Raw genomic sequence first — 18,271 nt, 5'->3', positions numbered from 1 at the left:
TAATTAACTCAAGTATATGTACCAGAATTAAAAAATAGTAAACAAAATTGTAGAAGCTATATTTTATTTTGCCTTTTAAAGAGACAATTTAAGATATTTAAATAGCTGAATTTATTATTTGCTTACATGCTTGTAAAATTACTTTGTAAATACCATATTCTGTCCTGTTCTTCATATTCTCACACTCTGCACCCTTCTTTCCTTAACCACCTTTACCGACCCTAAAAACATGTGGTATGATTTATTTTTCTGCAGCCTCCAAAAGGTTTTTGGTTCAATTAACATCAGAATACACTGACGGAAATGCAGCACATAAACATCATTCACTATGTATAACAGACATAAAAAAGTTTAGCATTCTATTAGGGAATTATTTCATACTTTATTTTTATTAAAGATAATTTTCACTGTTAATCATTTCATACTATATTATGATAAATGCCACAAGAGGGAGCTTTGGGCACAAATACTCCACCTACTAAACATTGATTAAGGTATGCAGAAGACAGACACAGTAACAGACTTTATGAAGAAAACCAAAAAAGTAAAGGGATATTACGGTTTAGACAGGTAGCTCGGGGATACAAACCTAGACAGATGAATATGGCCTATGAGGCACAGGACAAATCCTAAGTAAGTAAAGACATTGCAGACATTATTAGAAGAGTGATCAGTCAGATGAGAAATATCAGGAAGAACTTTCCAAAGGAGGTAAAACCTGAGCTGAGCTTGGAAGAATATGGATTGCTATGAAGGCAGAACAATCAATAAAAGTGAATGTCACACAGTTGGCATGAATAAGAAGTAAAGAGAAAAGAAAATCAGGTTAATTCAAAATAAACACCTTCACAAGATAACAAGAAACAAGATTCATTATATAACCATCCTGGAAGGTTATAAAAACCATACAAAAGATGATATCCAGTTTGCTGTCAATATACTTTAACATTTAGAAAATCTAATATATGCAAGTCACCCCTTAGATCTAACAAGGGAATACAAAGAAAATAAAACATGACCCCTCCCATCAGGAATTACTGCCAGGAATTACAGTATACTTATAGAGATAAAGCCAAGAGATACACATTTTGCAACAAAATAAATCAACATCGTAATTAGCTATGAGGTTAATGCTACTGAATCTATTAATCATAATATGAACTGTTCAACAGATAAAGCTCTACAATAGATCATGTCCCAAATTTATTCTATGTGGTTCATGCAGGTACGGTTGGTAGAAGATGGTAACACAAATTTCTTACCTTACCTCTTTTTTTTTTTTTAAAGATTTTATTTTTTTCCTTTTTCTCCCCAAAGCCCCCCAGTACATAGCTGTACATTCTTCGTTGTGGGTCCTCCTAGTTGTGGCATGTGGGATGCTGCCCCAGCGTGGTTTGATGAGCAGTGCCATGTCGGCGCCCAGGATTCGAACCAACGGAAACACTGGGCCGCCTGCAGCACAGCGCATGAACTTAAACACTCGGCCACGGGGCCAGCCCCACCTTACCTCTTTTTTTTAAAGGACAAATACAGAAACAATAATGGTGATGGAAATACCCATGTACCTTAATTTATATTTTGTGTCCTACTTCTTCACTTGATCATTATACACATGAATTAGGTTTTTTTGGTAGCAAATGCTTGTTAACATTCTATGAGGCAAATAACTATTTAAGTTATCTAAGTTATTTTTCTTGGATTCACCAAATCTACTAATAAAGTACTTTATAGCTAGATTAATGATCAGTAAAGGAAATGTTTTGATTTGGATATTTTATTACTTTGTTTGAATCACTACAGTTAGCAAAACTAAATTTATTTTTGTTTAAAATTATGAAGTCCAGATTTGAAGTGTTTCTTTTCTTTTTGTTTCTCAAAAAAGTAGCATTTTGGGGCTGGCCCAGTGGCACAGTGGTTAAGTGCGCACGTTCCACTTCAGCGGCCCAGGGTTCACAGGTTTGGATCCGGGGTGCAGACATGGCACCACTTGGCAAGCCATGCTGTGGCAGGCATCCCACACATAAAGTACAGGAAGATGGGCACGGATGTTAGCTCAGGGCCAGTTTTCCTCAGCAAAAAGAGGAGGATAGGCAGCCGACGTTAGCTTAGGGCTAATCTTCCTAAAGAAAAAAAACCTAGCATTTTTTTTTTTTTTTTTACTTGCTTGTTACTTACTTCATCCATCTTCATACATGTGCCAAAATCTGCTAATTTTAGATGTCCATGTTTATCCAAGAGCATGTTGTCAGGCTTCACATCTCTGTGAATTAAACCCATGGAGTGTATGGCATCCAGAGCAAGAACAACTTCAGCAGTATAAAACTTGGCCCATTTTTCAGGTACATCATAGTTACTCATAAGATTTACAAGGTCTCCACCAGGCATGTATTCCATTACCATGTACAGATATTTATCATCTTGAAAGGCACAAAAGAGCTGGAAAACAAAACAGGAAGAAAAAAAGTTAAAAAAAAAAAGAAAGAAAACCAAAACCATAAACAGAAAAAACCCAAAAACCATTATTATGATTTAAAAAGATAAATTATGTTATAACCAAAACAGAATTGAACTTTATGAAGTCTTTGATTTTAGATGTGGACACCTTTAATAGAAAAATAGACAAAACTTTTATACGGATATCTTCTTCAGGCTTACTAGCAAAATATGCACAAATGAATCTTTTTCCCTCTGGAAGAATACAGGATTCTATTTAAATAGAAATATTTTAAAAGAGCAACAGAATGAGGAACATAAAAGGTGAAAGAATGACAGAATTCATAACAAAAAAAAACATTTCTGAAAACAAATTACCGCACATAAGTCACAAAGAGAGCTGCTCAACAGTTGTTCAAAGAGTTGAGGACACTGGGGGCAATATCAATAGTCAATTTAAAAACAAGGCAAATGATTTACAAAGCTGGTGAAAACATATGATGTTTAAAGTCGATGGTTTATTCTTTGTAATACTCATCAATAGGTACACTGTGGAAAATATATTTAAATCCCTCATGTGTTAATAAACCAAGTAGCGTTGATGGTATCATGTGCTCTTGTGGACTTAACCATCAGCATCAGTTCTGTGAATTTTTGTCAGATATAGAAGCTGAATATCCTGACTCACTCTACCACACAGCAGTTCAATAGCTTCACAGGGGTAAATTTTGAAAATATACCAATAGATTGTGGTTTGTGTGTGTGTATATATATAGATAGACACATACATAGAATGGAGTAAAATACAGTAATGAAATTAACTATAGCAACCTGGGTAACTCACACGAACATAATGTTGAACAAAAAAGCTAGACACAAAAGAAGAAATATTCAATGATTTCACTTATATAAAGTTCAAGAAACAGGAAAACTATAGTTTTTGAGTGTTTGTTTAGATGGTAAACTAGAAAGAAAAACAGGGAAATGGTTACCAAAGTCAGAAGGGTGGTTATTTTCGGGGGAATGCATGGAGATAGACACTGGGGAAGAGCACAAGGGGACTTCCGGAGTACTGGCAACATTTACTTTTTGACCTGGGTAGTGAATACATGGATATTTGCTTGTGATAAATCATTCTGCTGTTTGTTTTACAGACTTTTCTGTGTATGTCACAAATAAAACCATTTTTTTAAAAAAAGTATGATAAAATTAAAGCAGAAATCAAAGGGAAATTTATAGCCTCAAACGTGTTTATAGCTCTCTCTCCTTATCCTCTCACTATCCAATATTCAAAGAGATATTTTTATCAGAAAATAGGGACCAATAATAAAAGTTAGGCAGATAAAGAAACTAGAAAAGAACAATATAAATCCAAAGAAAACAGGAGCTAGTGAAAAAAAAAGAAAATAATTAAAAAGAAAACCAAAAGAGGTATATTTTATAAATAAAAAGCATGTTAAGACAAAAATTTACATATACTTTATTAAATAGAAAAGTGAAAGAGAAGACAGATATAGTTACAGAAAGTATAAACTGACTTAAAAAGTAAATAAAAACCTTGATCACTCAACAATCATATGAGACATTAAAAGGTTGGTAGAAAATCTAGTTGGGAAGAAGGGAGAGAGGGATTGAGCAGTAGAAGGGCACATATTAATTTTAGAATAGCAGCTCTCTCTCAGAAGGAAGGAAGGGTGAGAAAAGTGGGTAGGAGAACTGAAAGTATTTCAAGAGTTCTTGTAATGTTTTAGTACTTCAAAATTAAAAGAATAAAATTAAATATACTGAACGTGTGTAAGATTGAAACCAAAGAAAGTTTCCAGATAGCTTGTTAGGCAAACAAGAAAAGTTACCAACAGTGAATTAATTATGTGTGACTGTATCAGCTGAAGAAATGTGTCTAGAGAAAATCAATTTGTTTAAGACTATTAATCTCTCAGCAACAACAGCTGCTCAAAGAGTTGAGGACACTGGGGGCAATATCAATATAAAAACAAGGCAAATGATTTACAAAGCTGTGAGAACATATGATGTTTAAAGTCGATGGTTTATTCTTTGCAATACCGATCAAGAGGTACACTGTGGAAAATATATTTAAATCCCTCATGTGTTAATAAATGAGTAGCGTTGATAGTATCATGTGCTCTTGTGGACTTAACCATCAGCATCAGTTCTGTGAACTTTTGTCAGAAATAGAGCTGAATATCCCGACTCACTCTACCAGACAGCAGTTCAAGAGCTTAACAGTGGTAAAGTTTTCCTGCAATTATATGAGTCCAGAGCCAAGACTGAAATTTGTCTGATCAAGAAGACCCACCCTCAACCACTATTATCGAACACTGAATAGTTCTGGAAATTAGCTGTAGCCGCACACTTGATAATGTTTCTTAATTAATACAACCTAAAATGACAAGGCAAAATAGTGCTTATATGCAAAACTTCTACTGTGGTACAATCATGTTGATGACATCAAGCTACTTTATATACTTCCCATGCTACCAAAATCAAAACAAGAAGTGAGATCTCCATTCCTACACAAATTTGCAGTGGATATATTTTCTAAGCTCAAACTACAGTCCCACAGTTCCAGCAGCATCTTTTGGAATTCAATGTAAGTGCAAAGGAAAGATCCACATTTCAAAATCCGTTTAAACTTGGCAATTGAGGAACATCAACTTAACCTTCAACTGGAAGTGTAATGTAATGACATTGCTACCTGTAATGTAATGACATTGCTAAAAGGTAAACATCAAGAGAAGAATTTAACATAATTCTATAAACGCCTTCCAAGTAATGAATATACTCAAAATCATATGCTTGAGGTCAACATCGACAGTCATAAATAGTGCGTTAGCCTGTACCCTTGACATGTGATGAAAATGGCCTTTACCTCTGTAGTCTTCCTCTCAAAAACCCATAACCCTAGACTAAACAATAAGAAAAACATCAAATTCCAATAGAAGAGCATACACATCCTACAATATAACTGACAAGTAATCCTCAAAGCTGTAAAGGTTATCAAAAACAAGGAAAGTCTGAGAAACTATCACAGCCAAAGGAGCCTAAGAAGATATAACAACTAAATGTAACATACTATCCTAGATGAGATGCCGGAACAGAAAAAGAACATTAAGTAAAAACTAAGAAAATCTGGGGGCCAGCCTGGTGGTATAGTGGGGTTAAGTTCATGGGTTCCACTTTGGTGGCCCAGGGTTTGCAGGTTTTGATCCCAGGAGCAGACCTACACACCACTTATCAAGCCATGCTGTGGCAGCATCCCACACACAAAATAGAGGAAGATTGACACAGACGTTAGCTCAGGGACAATCTTCCTCAAGCAAAATGAGGAAGACTGGCAACAGATGCTAGCTCAGGGCCAACCTTCCTCACCAAAAAGAAAAAACAAACCTAAGAAAATCTGAATAAATTATAGACTTTAGTTAATAATAATATATCAATATTCATTCATTCATTGTAACAAATGTACCTAAAGTAAGAGGATAACAATAGGGAAACAGTACAGAGAGTATATGGGAGCTCTCTACTATCTGCTCAATTTTTCTGTAAATTTAAAACTGCCTTTTAAAAATAAAGTCTACTAATAATAATGTACTACTACTAATAATGTACAACTGTAATTTCACAAGGTAGTTAACTATCATAATCTTAATTAAAAAATAAAAGCAACATCTAAGTTTGTTGCAGATTATAGGATGAAGGGTAGCAGAATATGCCACCCCGAAATACACCTCTTTGGTGTACTGGTTATTTTGAGCTGTAGGCTCCTGGAAAACAGCAAATGCAGGGACAGGCTTTCTCTGAACTCTTATCTGCCTAAAGACGGATAGCCCAAAAGGAGCTTGACTGTCATAAATCCCCTCTTGGGAGTTTCATCAACCAGGGAAAACTGACTCATCACAGGAAAGGAGGCTACAAGTGTACACACTCAGAAAAACTTTGTCACAAACCATCGTATCTCCCATCTATTCTTCCAAGGCCCCATTCATCTTTTATAAAAATCATTTACTGTCCCCTAAGAGGCCTACATGCCCCTACTCCTGTCCCTATTAAGATGGTATTTAACTCTGAATTCTAAAGTTACCTCTGAGTTACTCATTTTTCCCTGGGGATCTCCCATGTATACATGAGGTATCCATGTCAATAAACTTTAGTTTTTCCTCTTAAAAATAAATAAATAAATAAATAAATCATATGCTGGTACCTACCTGTGTGAAAAGACATTTTCTAATAAGATGAATATGTAAACTCTTATTACACATCAGCATTAACAGAACATCTGCAATCAATTTTGCGAGGAAACACTAATTGTGAATTTCAATTAAGCAAAAATGTTATTGCCCCACAAAAATTATTTCATTCTTCTCCTGAATAGATCTGTATTTTTAAAAACTGTACTTACTGTTATGTTTTTTGAATTTTATCAACAAAAAAATGTGCAAATTTTTTTCTCATTATATATGTACCTACATAATATCTTTGATTTTGCCTCTTGGGCCACAAAGCCTAAAATATTTACTTACTATCTGGCTCTTTACAAAAAAAGTTTGCCAATTTCTGGTATGCCTGAAACTAGATTGGCCATGGTTGGTAACTACTGAAACTGCCTGAAGAGTACATGGGGATTCAATATACTTTCTTTCTACCTTGGGATGTGTTTGAAATTTACAATAAATTTTAAAAACTAAAAAATACATCATTAAAAAGCAAGTTCACCCAGCCTCATGGAATGAATAGTTTCTATTTTATATAAACTGTACTGCAGCTCAGAAAAAACTGGTGTGCTTCCCAACTGTCTTCTAGAGTAGTCTCACTATGATATGAAATCCAACCAGAAGAGCCCATGTTAAAAAAATTAAATTAAATTAAGTTAAAGGTCAAATGTCACTTATGCAAATAGATGGAAAATTCCTTAACATCTTAGTAAATCAAATCTGGTAATCTGATGAGAATATCACATCATAGCAAATAGCATTCACTTTAGATTTTACACTACCTTTAAGTTTATTTTTTTTTAGTGTACTATAATAACAAGAAAACCATATTAAAAGATGCTGAAGGAAGGATTTCAAATACTTTAACATTATTCCTGATAAAAAATACTTGCTAAGCTATGAATAGTTGGACAGGCCAAACCCTTTACTGTCTTAACCAGAAAGATTCAGCAAACATCAGATTTAACAAACATTAGAGTTCTAGCCACTGAAATGAATAAAAATAAAATAATAAATAATAAACAAGATAATAATAAAAAAGGTAAGGATGAAAAACTTCTACTTTTCATCACTATACTGAAAGACAGAGCCAAAGATATATTTTTTTGCATTTTGCAATATCTACATATTTAAAAATTAGTTTTCTTATGCATAAGTTTCTTCTGAACCTATCTTGGGGGAAAATGTAATATGGTTTTACTGAAAATCAGGCTCTGCACAGAGAGACATACTGTATTGTTATGGGAAGACCCAATATTCCAAAATAATCAAAACAACCAAAAGATTTACCAGTTGAGGCTGGCCCAGTGACACAGCTGTTAAATTCATGTGCTCTGCTTTGGCAGTCTGGGGTTTGCCGGTTTGGATCCTGGGTGCAGACCTATGCATCGCTTATCAAGGCATGCTGTGGCAGGCATCCCACATATAAAATAGAGGAAGACGGGCACACATGTTAGCTCAGGGCCAATCTTCCTCAGCAAAAAGAGGAGGATTGGAGGTAGATGTTAGCTCAGGGTTAATCTTCTTCAAGAAAAAAAAATCTACCAATTAAAGCAATGCAAGTCAAAACCATAAGTGTATTTTTTAATAGAATGAAAAGCAAATTCTAACTTCACAGAGAAAATTTTTAAGAATTGCCACAAAAAACTACTATGAAAGAAGAACAGTGACAAGAGACTTCCCCTACCAGAAATCAAAATATATGAAACACTACAGAAATTAAAACAATACGATTTTAGAGCAGGAACAAATAACAAATCAAAGTAACGGAACAGAGACAAAAGAGAAATTCATGTGTATTGGTAATTTAGTCTATGATATACAGGACATTTTGTTTACTTCATGGGGAAAAGATGGGCTTTTCTACAAATGGCATTGGGAAAACTGGCCACCCATTTGCGAAAAACAAATCCTACTTCACATAAAAAAAAAAATTCCTGGCAACTTACAAACAGACTCCCCTCCAAAAATGAAAACATAAAAAAGTTAAAGTATAAGAGGATATTTTTATAATCTTCAAGGTGCAGAAGGCATTTCCCAGCAAGAATCAAAATATAGAATTTATAGATTTGACTACATCTAAATTTAAAAATTCAACGAACAGACAAGTAATAGTCCAAGAGAATTATTTCCAACATATATACTAAAGGATTAATATCCAGGATCTACTAGCATGCTAACAAATCAACTTAAAAAAAGAAAAACAAGGGGCTGGCCCCGTGGCTGAGTGGTTGGGTTCATGCTCTCTGCTTCGGTGGCCCAGGCTTTCACCGGTTCAAATCCCGGGTGTGGACATGGCACCACTCAACGAGCCATGCCAAGGCAGCGTCCCACATACCACAACTAGAAGGACCCACAACTAAAATATATACAACTATGTACTGGGGGGCTTTGGGGAGAAAAAGGAAAAATAAAATCTAAAAAAAAGACAAGAAAAACAACTCATTAGAAAAATGAGATAAGTGATGGAGAAGGAATACAAACTACTAATAAACATGAAACATGCTGAATGTCTAAGTAATCAAGGAAATGCAGCTTGACACAGTAACATCTTACTTCTTGAGGATGTGACTAATAAAAATTTAAAATAATTACAATATCCAGTATTTGCTAAAAATACAGTGAAATAAAACATCTTTTAAACAATTAGAGTAATATAAACTTGTAAAAACCTTTTTTTACAAGGCAATTTGGCACTATCAATCAAAATATCAAATGTCCATACCTATATGATCTAGCAATTCCAATGCTAGAAATCTATTCCAAAGAAATACTCAAACATGTACAAAAGATGGGGACCTACAAGCATGGTTAAATTCATGTCAAGGATAGAAAAAGTACAAGACAGGTCTGGAATACCTTGCTATTTGTCATATCAGATAGCAAGCAAGCTATCAAAGACTACAAGGCTATGTCAAAAGGATCAGGAGCTGGGGGTGGCCCCGTGGCTGAGTGGTTAAGTTCTCGAGCTCCGCTGCAGGTGGCCCGGTGTTTTGTTGGTTCGAATCCTGGGCACGGACATGGCACTACTCATCAAACCACGCTGAGGTGGCGTCCCACATGCCACAACTAGAAGGACCCACAACGAAGAATACACAACTATGTACCGGGGGGCTTGGGGGAGAAAAAGGAAAAAAATAAAAAAAATCTTTAAAAAAAAAAAAAAAAGGACAGGACTCAGGAGCCAACCTTAACAGGATCCCACTTGCCACAGATATCACAATTTCAACATCAATAAGATGTTGAAAGGACTGAAATACATCAAATAGGTTTTAAGTCCATGAGTTTAATTAAACTGATACTCTTTCAAAATTGGTCACCTTTAGAGGATAAAAGGAACCTAATCCCTTATTTTGAAAACTAGTGCATATAAGGAAAGAATAAAACATTTATCCTGTCCCACTTCCGTGAACCGCACTACTGGGTAAACCAAGTAGTAAATGAGGGGAATATTTTTATTTATGGAAGTATTCCAGTCACTATAATCAAGACAGAATGATAGAATTGGAATATCACCATTTTGCAATCCTTAATAAATTAATGGATCTAGACACTGAGCACAAATAGCTGGTAAAATAACAGAGAGACAACCAAATATTAGCCTCCCAATAGAACAAAACACTATCCATGAAGTTGTCCTGCCACCTCTCAATCACACCTGATTCTGATTAAGCCTCTATATCTAACAACCAACTTACAAAAATACAAATGAGAGAGAAACATGTTAAACTACACAAGGATGAAACTGGCAAAATCTAGGTTCCTTCAACAAGTGAACTGATGGGACAAAAGAAAAAAGAAAAAGAAGGAAACTCAAGATTGAGAGACTTAAAAGATACACCTAAATTTGAAAAAACCTAAAAGTGAACTGAAGTGTTTGTGGATACACCTATTCGGGTATATCAAACTATAAAAGAACGCAAGGAAGTGTTTACCATAAAAAAGACACTAGAAAAACAGGGAAAGAACACAGCAAACTAGATATATAGATGGCTTAAAAAAAAAGTCCTCTCCACCAGCAAAGGAACAAGTTTTTAAATTGTGGCAACATTTATCTATTGAATTCAAATTGCACTAAGAATATATCTCTAAGAAATGCAGATGGGTCAAAGACTTATACGTACCATAATTTATATAAGAAAAATGAAAAGAGCTATTTCCAATGAGAATATAGTGAATTATGGGGGCCTTCATACAATTAAATATTAAATAGTGATTAAACAATAAAAACTGAGATTCAGAAAACTGTTTGAAATAATCTACCAAAACTAATTATAGGCATATCCTATGACTCATTAATTTCACTGCAAGGTAGATCGCTAAGAGAAATATGTGAACATACAGGCCAAAATCCGTATGAAAGAAAATTCATGGTGGTGTTATTCATGACAGCAAAAAAACAGAAAGAACCCAAGAACTAGTGAGTGAATAAAATGTAGTATATCCATACAATAGAATATTATTCAGCCATAATAAGGAATAAAGTGCTGATACATGTTTTTTTTGTTTTTTTTTTTAAAGATTTTTTTATTTTTTCCTTTTTCTCCCCAAAGCCCCCCAGTACATAGTTGTGTATTCTTCGTTGTGGGTTCTTCTAGTTGTGGCATGTGGGACGCTGCCTCAGCGTGGTCTGAAGAGCAGTGTCATGTCCGCGCCCAGGATTCGAACTAACGAAACACCGGGCCACCTGCAGCGGAGCGCGCGAACTTAACCACTCGGCCACGGGGCCAGCCCCTGCTGATACATGTTTTAACATGAATGAATGTTGAAAACACTATGCTAACTGAAAGAAGATGTCACAAAAGACCATATATTTATGATCCCATTTATATGAAATGTCCAGAATAGGCAAATCCACAGACACAGAAAGCAGACTTTGCCAGGGGTTGGCGCCAGGGAGGACTGGGGAATAACTGCTAATCAGTTCAGCGTTTCTTTTAGGAGGTTGATAAAAATGTTTTAAAATTAGAGAAGGAGCAGGTCCAAGATGGCAGCGTGAGTGGTCTTCTTTGTCTCTCCCCTGTCAAATGTACAACCAATTGGACATTCACCGATTAACAAAGGATATCCAGATAGCATCTCAAGACCCCTAAGAGACTCGTGCTGCTATACATCGGAAGGTGGATGGACTTCCCCCTGGGAGGAGGTGGAAATAGGTGAAAACTCTCCGACCCCCAACCCCCGGACAGCCTAGCTCCTGCAAGAGGCTCTCTTCCAGCGGACTCCCCCATAGCATCGCCATACACCAAGGGCGGGAGTGTGCACTCACCAGCAGAGCAATGGTGGAAACAGGTGACAACAACCCTACCCAAGCCCCCCCCACCGTGATTACATCTAAGCCTGGGGGGAATCCCCAGGGCCCCGCACCCACCGGCAGAGAAGGCCTCCACTCGCCGTTAGCAGGGAGGCCCTTCCCAGAAACCAGAACAAAAGAAAGCTCCCAGCGAGCGGATTCCTCAGCACGGCACCAGACCGCCAGCTGCTGCTGGGCCCATGGTCTCCGGCGCATGGGTTGGTGCAGGGGGCGCCCGGACTTCCTGTGGACGTGCTTGGGGACAGGGTTGGAGCTCCAGCGCCTGGTTCTGCGGCCCGGGGGGAGGCTCCGGGGTCCCGCACCCCCCAGGCAGGGAAAGCCTCTGCTCGCCATTAGCAGGGAGACTCTGCCCAGAAACCAGAAGAAAGGGAAGCTCCCAGCAAGCAGATTTCCCGGCACAGCACAAGACCGCCAGCTGCTGCGGGGCCCATGGTCTCCAGCTCTGCACAGGTCGGTACAGGGGGTGCCCGGACTTCCCGCGGACATGCTTGGGAACTGGGTGGAGCTCCAGCGCCCAGTTCTGCAGCCCAGGGGAAAGCTCCAGGGTCCTGCACCAACCCCCCCGCAGGGAAAGCCTCTGCTCGCCATTAGCAGGGAGGCCCTGCCCAGAAACCAGAACAAAGGGAAGCCCACAGCAAGCGGATTCCCCGACATGGCACCAGCCAGCCAGCTGCTGCTGGGCCCACGGTCTCCGGCCGTGCACGGGTCGGTACAGGGGGCACCCGGACTTCCCGTGGATGTGCTTGGGGACTGGGTGGAGCTCCAGCACCCAGCTCTGTGGCCCTGGGGGAGGCTCCAGGGTCCTGCACCCCCCTGGCAGGGAGGGCCTCTGCTCGTCATTGGCAGGGAGGCCCCGCCCAGCATTCGGAACACCAGGAAGCTCCCTAGAGCAGAATTCCCCGCAAGGCAGCAGCTTACCAGCCACCGCCAGGCACACGGACTCTGGCCGGGTCCCAGACAAGGCAAGGGGCTCCCAGATATCCCGTGAGAGTGGTGTGGGGCAGAGTGGAGCTCCAGTGAAATGGCTACATGGCCCAGGGGGGAACTCCAGGTTCCTACAGCAGCCTCAGCGAAAGCCTCTGCACAGCACTAGTGAAGAGGTCCTGACTGGCAATCGCAAGGCGGGAAGACCCTGGGGCAAAAGTAGCACAGCTAGGTGAGCTAACGACAGACTGCAGAAGATACCCATAGCTCTGCTGGGACCTATAGTGGACAAGCGTGATCTTCTGGGCTCTGTCAGTGACAAAGCTGCGATTATAGGTGATCCTGCTCCCGGCTGCTGGGAAAGCCCATAACACTGCTACAGACCCCAAGGAGGGAGCACGTCTAAGTGGGCTGCAACAGTAGGCACCAGCAGCCTGAGGCCCCCTTGCGATTGCCCCCACAACCGACGAGGGACCCCACAGGACCACTGTGACTATGAGAAGGGGTCCAGGTCCAGTCAGTAACAGCTGACAGGGTTTCTGGTTGGTGCAGTCTAAACAGCTGCCACCCCACACACCAGTCGCAACAAGTGGAAGCAGCAACTAAACTCCATCTCTATGCGGAGGCACAAATCCACACCATCAAGCAGTATGAAAAAACATATTAAGTCTGCGGAACAGAAGGAAAATGATAAGCACCCAGAAATCAATCCCAAAGACAATGAAATCTATAACATAAATGACAATGATTTCAAGCCTGCCATTATTAAAAAACTCAACGAGTTAAAAGAGAATTCAGATAGACAACTCAATGAGTTCAGGAGCTATGTCACAAAAGAGCTTGACACTATAAAGAAGAACCAATTAGAAATACTGGAGATGAAGAACACAATGGAGGAGATTAAGAAAAATCTGGACTCTCTGAACAGTAGGGATGATAATATGGAGGACAAATTAGCAATTTGGAGGATAGGAATATAGAAATGCTGCAGACAGAGGAGGAGAGAGAACTAAGACTAAAAAGAAATGAAGAAACTCTCCGAGAATTATCCGACTCAATTAGGAGATGCAACATAAGGATTATAGGTATACCAGAGGGAGAAGAGAAGGAGAAGGGGGTAGAAGGCCTGTTCAAAGAAATAATAGCTGAGAACTTTCCAAACTTGGGAAGAGAGATGGAACTTCATGTGACAGAAGCCAACAGATCTCCAAACTTTATTAATGCAAGAAGACCAACCCCAAGGCATATAGTAGTGAAACTAGCAAAAGTCAACGATAAAGAGAAAATACTAAGGGCAGCCAGGCAGAAGAAAATAACTTACAAAGGAAACCCCATAAGGCTATCAGCAGATTTCTCAGGAGATACCTTACAGGCTAAAAGAGAGAGGAATGAAATATTCAAAATTCTGAAGGACAAAAACCTGCAGCCAAGAATACTCTACCCAGCAAAAATATCCTTCAAATATGATGGAGAAATAAAAACTTTCCCAGATAAACAAAAGTTAAGGGAGTTCATCGCCACAAAACCTCCTCTTCAAGAAATGCTCAGGAAGAACCTCATTCCTGAAAAATCAAAAAAAGGAAAGGGGTTAGAAAATCCAGAAAAAAGGAGAGAAGCAGAAGGACAATAACACAAAGTAACAGCTCTCCATCAGGACAAAATGCAAAAGAACTGGGAAACAAGTGATAAAATGGCAACAGTAGGCCCCCACGTTTCAATAATCACTCTAAATGTGAATGGATTGAACTCTCCAATCAAAAGGCACAGAGTGGCAGGATGGATCAAAGAACAAGATCCAACAATATGCTGCCTCCAGGAAACACACCTCAGCCCCAAAGACAAACACAGACTCAAAGTGAAGGGATGGAAGACAATACTCCAAGCTAATAATGAACAAAAGAAAGCAGGTGTTGCCATACTTATATCAGACAAAGTAGACTTCAAAGCAAAACAGATAAAGAAAGACAAAGAGGGGCAGTATATAATGATAACAGGGACACTCCACCAAGATGACATAACACTTATAAATATATACGCACCTAACACAGGAGCACCAAAATCCGTAAAGAAACTATTAACAAAACTAAAAGGAGACATCAACAGCAATACAATAATAGTAGGGGACCTCAACACCCCATTAACACCAATGGACAGATCATCCAGACAGAAAAATCAACAAGGAAATTATAGAATTAAATGAAAAATTAAATCAGATGGACCTAATAGATATATATAGGACACTTCATCCAAAAACAGCAGGTTACACATTCTTCTCAAGCCCGCATGGAACATTCTCAAGGATAGACCATATCGTGGGAAAAAAGCAAACATCAATAAGTTCAAGAGGGTTGAAATAATATCAAGCATCTTTTCTGATCATAATGCTATGAAACTAGAAATCAACTACAAGAATAAAGCTGGGAAAGGGTGAAAAATGTGGAGAATAAACAACATGCTACTGAATGGATTATTGAAGAAATCAAATATTATCTGGAGGCAAATGAAAATGAAAACACACCGTACCAAATTATTTGGGACACAGCAAAGGCAGTCCTAAGAGGGAAATTCATTGCAATACAGGCTCACCTCAATAAGCAAGAAAAATCTTACATAAACAACCTCAAACGACACCTAACAGAATTAGAAAAAGAAGAACAAACAAAGCCAAAAGTCAGTAGAAGGAGGGAAATAATAAAAATTAGAGCAGAAATAAATGATATTGAAACAAAAAAGACAGTAGAAAGGATCAATGAAACAGAGTTGGTTCTTCAAAAAAATTAACAAAATCGACAAACTCTTAGCCAGACTCACTAAAAAAAAAAAAGAGAGGTCTCAAATAAATAAAATTAGAAATGAGAAAGGAGAAATCAAAACAGATACCAAAGAAATACCAAGGATCATAAGAGAATACTATGAAAAACTATATGCCAACAAATTGAACAACCTAGAAGAAATGGATAAATTCCTAGACTCATACAACCTCCCCAAACTGAATCAGGAAGAAATAGAGAATCATAATAGACCAATCACAAGTAAAGAAATAGAAACAGTAATCAAAAACCTCCCCAAAAATAAGAGTCCAGGACCAGATGGCTTCTCTGGAAAATTCTACCAAACATTCAAAGAAGATTTAATACCTATCCTTCTCAAACTATTCCAGAAAATAGAGGAAGATGGAGCACTCCCTAAAACATTCTATGGAGCCAACATCACCCTGATCCCCAAACCTGACAAGGACAATACAAAGAAGGAAAACTACAGGCCAATATCACTGATGAACATAGATGCAAAAATCCTCAACAAAATTTTGGCAAATTGAATACGGCAATACATCAAAAAGATTATACACCATGATCAAGAGGGATTTATACCAGGGACACAGGGATGGTTCAACATCCGCAACTCAATCAATGTGATTCACTACATTAACAAAATGAGAAACAAAAACCACATGACCATCTCAATAGATGCAGAGAAAGCATTTGACAAGATCCAACATCCATTTATGATAAAAACCCTCAATAAAATAGGTATAGAAGGAAAGTACCTCAACATAATAAAGGCTATATATGACAAACCCACAGCCAAGATCATACTCAACGGACAAAAACTGAAACCCATCCCTCTCAGAACAGGAACGAGACAAGGGTGCCCACTTTCACCACTCTTATTCAACATAGTTCTGGAGGTTTTGGCAAGAGCAATTCGGCAGGAAAAAGAAATAAAAGGAATCCCAATAGGCAACAAAGAAGTAAAACTCTTGCTGTTTGCAGACGACACGATCTTATATATAGAAAACCCCAAAGAATCCATAGAAAAACTATTAGAAACAATTAACAACTACAGCAAAGTTGCAGGGTATAAAAGAAAGACATTCCATGCACACGGATTGGAAGAATAAACATAGTTAAAATGTCCATACTACCTAAAGCAATCTACAGATTCAACACTATCCCAATCAGAATTCCAATGTCATTCTTTACAGAAATGGAACAAAGAATCCTAAAATTCATATGGGGCAACAAAAGACCCCGAATTGCTAAAGCAATCCTGAGAAAGAAGAACAAAGCTGGAGGTGTCACAATCCCTGACTTCAAAACATACTACAAAGCTACAGTAATCAAAACAGCATGGTACTGGTACAAAAACAGATGCACAGATCAATGGAACAGAATTGAAAGCCCAGAAATAAAACCACACATCTATGCACAGAAAATCTTTGACAAAGGAGCTGAGGGCCTACAATGGAGGAAAGAAAGTCTCTTCAACAAATGGTGCTGGGAAAACTGGACAGCCACATGTAAAAGAATGAAAATCGACCATTCTTTTTCACAGTTTACTAAAATAAACTCAAAATGGATCAAAGACCTAAAGATTAGGCCTGAAACAATAAGTCTTCTGGAAGAGAATATGGGCAGTACACTCTTTGACATCAGTATCAAAAGGATCTTTTCAGACACCATGTCTTCTCAGACAAGGGAAACAACAGAAAGAATAAACAAATGGGACTTCATCAGACTGAAGAGCTTCTTCAAGGCACGGGAAAACAGGATTGAAACAAAAAAACAGCCCACTAATTGGGAAAAAATATTCACAAGTTATTTATCCGACAAAGGGTTAATCTCCATAATATACAAAGAACTCACACAACTCAACAATAAAAAATCAAACCACCCAATTACAAAATGGGCAGGGGACATGAACATACATTTCTCCAAAGAAGATATACGGATGGCCAACAGACACATGAAAAGATACTCATCATCACTAATCATCAGGGAAATGCAAATCAAAACTACACTAAGATATCACCTTACACCTGTTAGAATGGCAAAAATATCCAAAACCAAGAGTGACAAGTGTTGGAGAGGCTGTGGAGAAAAAGGAACCCTCATACACTGCTGGTGGGAATGCAAACTGGTGCAGCCACTATGGAAAACAGTATGGAGATTCCTCAAAAAGTTAAGAATAGAAATACCTTATGACCCAGCCATCCCACTACTGGGTATCTATCCTAAGAACCTGAAATCAGCAATTCCCAAAGTCCCATGCACCCCTATGTTCATCGCAGCATTATTCACAATAGCCAAGACGTGGAACCAACCTAAGTGCCCAGCAACTGATGATTGGATAAAGAAGATGTGGTATATATAGATATACAATGGAATACTACTCAGCCATAAAAAAGGACAAAGTCGTCCCATTCACAACAACATGGATAGACCTTGAGGGTATTATGTTGAGTGAAATAAGCCAGACAGAGAAAGACGAACTCTGTATGACTCCACTCATAGGTGGTAGTTAACTTACGGACAAAGAGAACTGATCGGTGGCTACCAGGGGAAACGGGGGTGGGGGGAGGGCACTA

General features: G+C 38.3%; 1 protein-coding gene across 8 annotated transcripts in view; it reads right to left on the bottom strand.

Moving 5' to 3' along the window:
* The window catches only part of ROCK2 (Rho associated coiled-coil containing protein kinase 2), a 164,624-nt gene that overhangs the window by 53,912 nt on the left and 92,441 nt on the right, over window positions 1-18,271 (bottom strand). For all 8 annotated transcript variants that reach the window (XR_006888496.1, XM_046660403.1, XM_046660401.1 and 5 more), the window contains one exon: window positions 2,176-2,436. Coding sequence is in view for 7 of the 8 variants with exons in the window: in XM_046660403.1 (XP_046516359.1) it covers window positions 2,176-2,436 (261 nt within the window). In the remaining variant the exon portion in view is untranslated. The remainder of the gene's footprint in view (window positions 1-2,175; window positions 2,437-18,271) is intronic.

Source organism: Equus quagga, chromosome 5 (assembly GCF_021613505.1).
Source record: "Equus quagga isolate Etosha38 chromosome 5, UCLA_HA_Equagga_1.0, whole genome shotgun sequence".
In the NCBI taxonomy this organism is placed as follows: Eukaryota; Metazoa; Chordata; class Mammalia; order Perissodactyla; family Equidae; genus Equus; species Equus quagga.
Note: the sequence above shows the minus strand (reverse complement) of the source record. Positions and strands in the feature narration are given on the sequence as shown.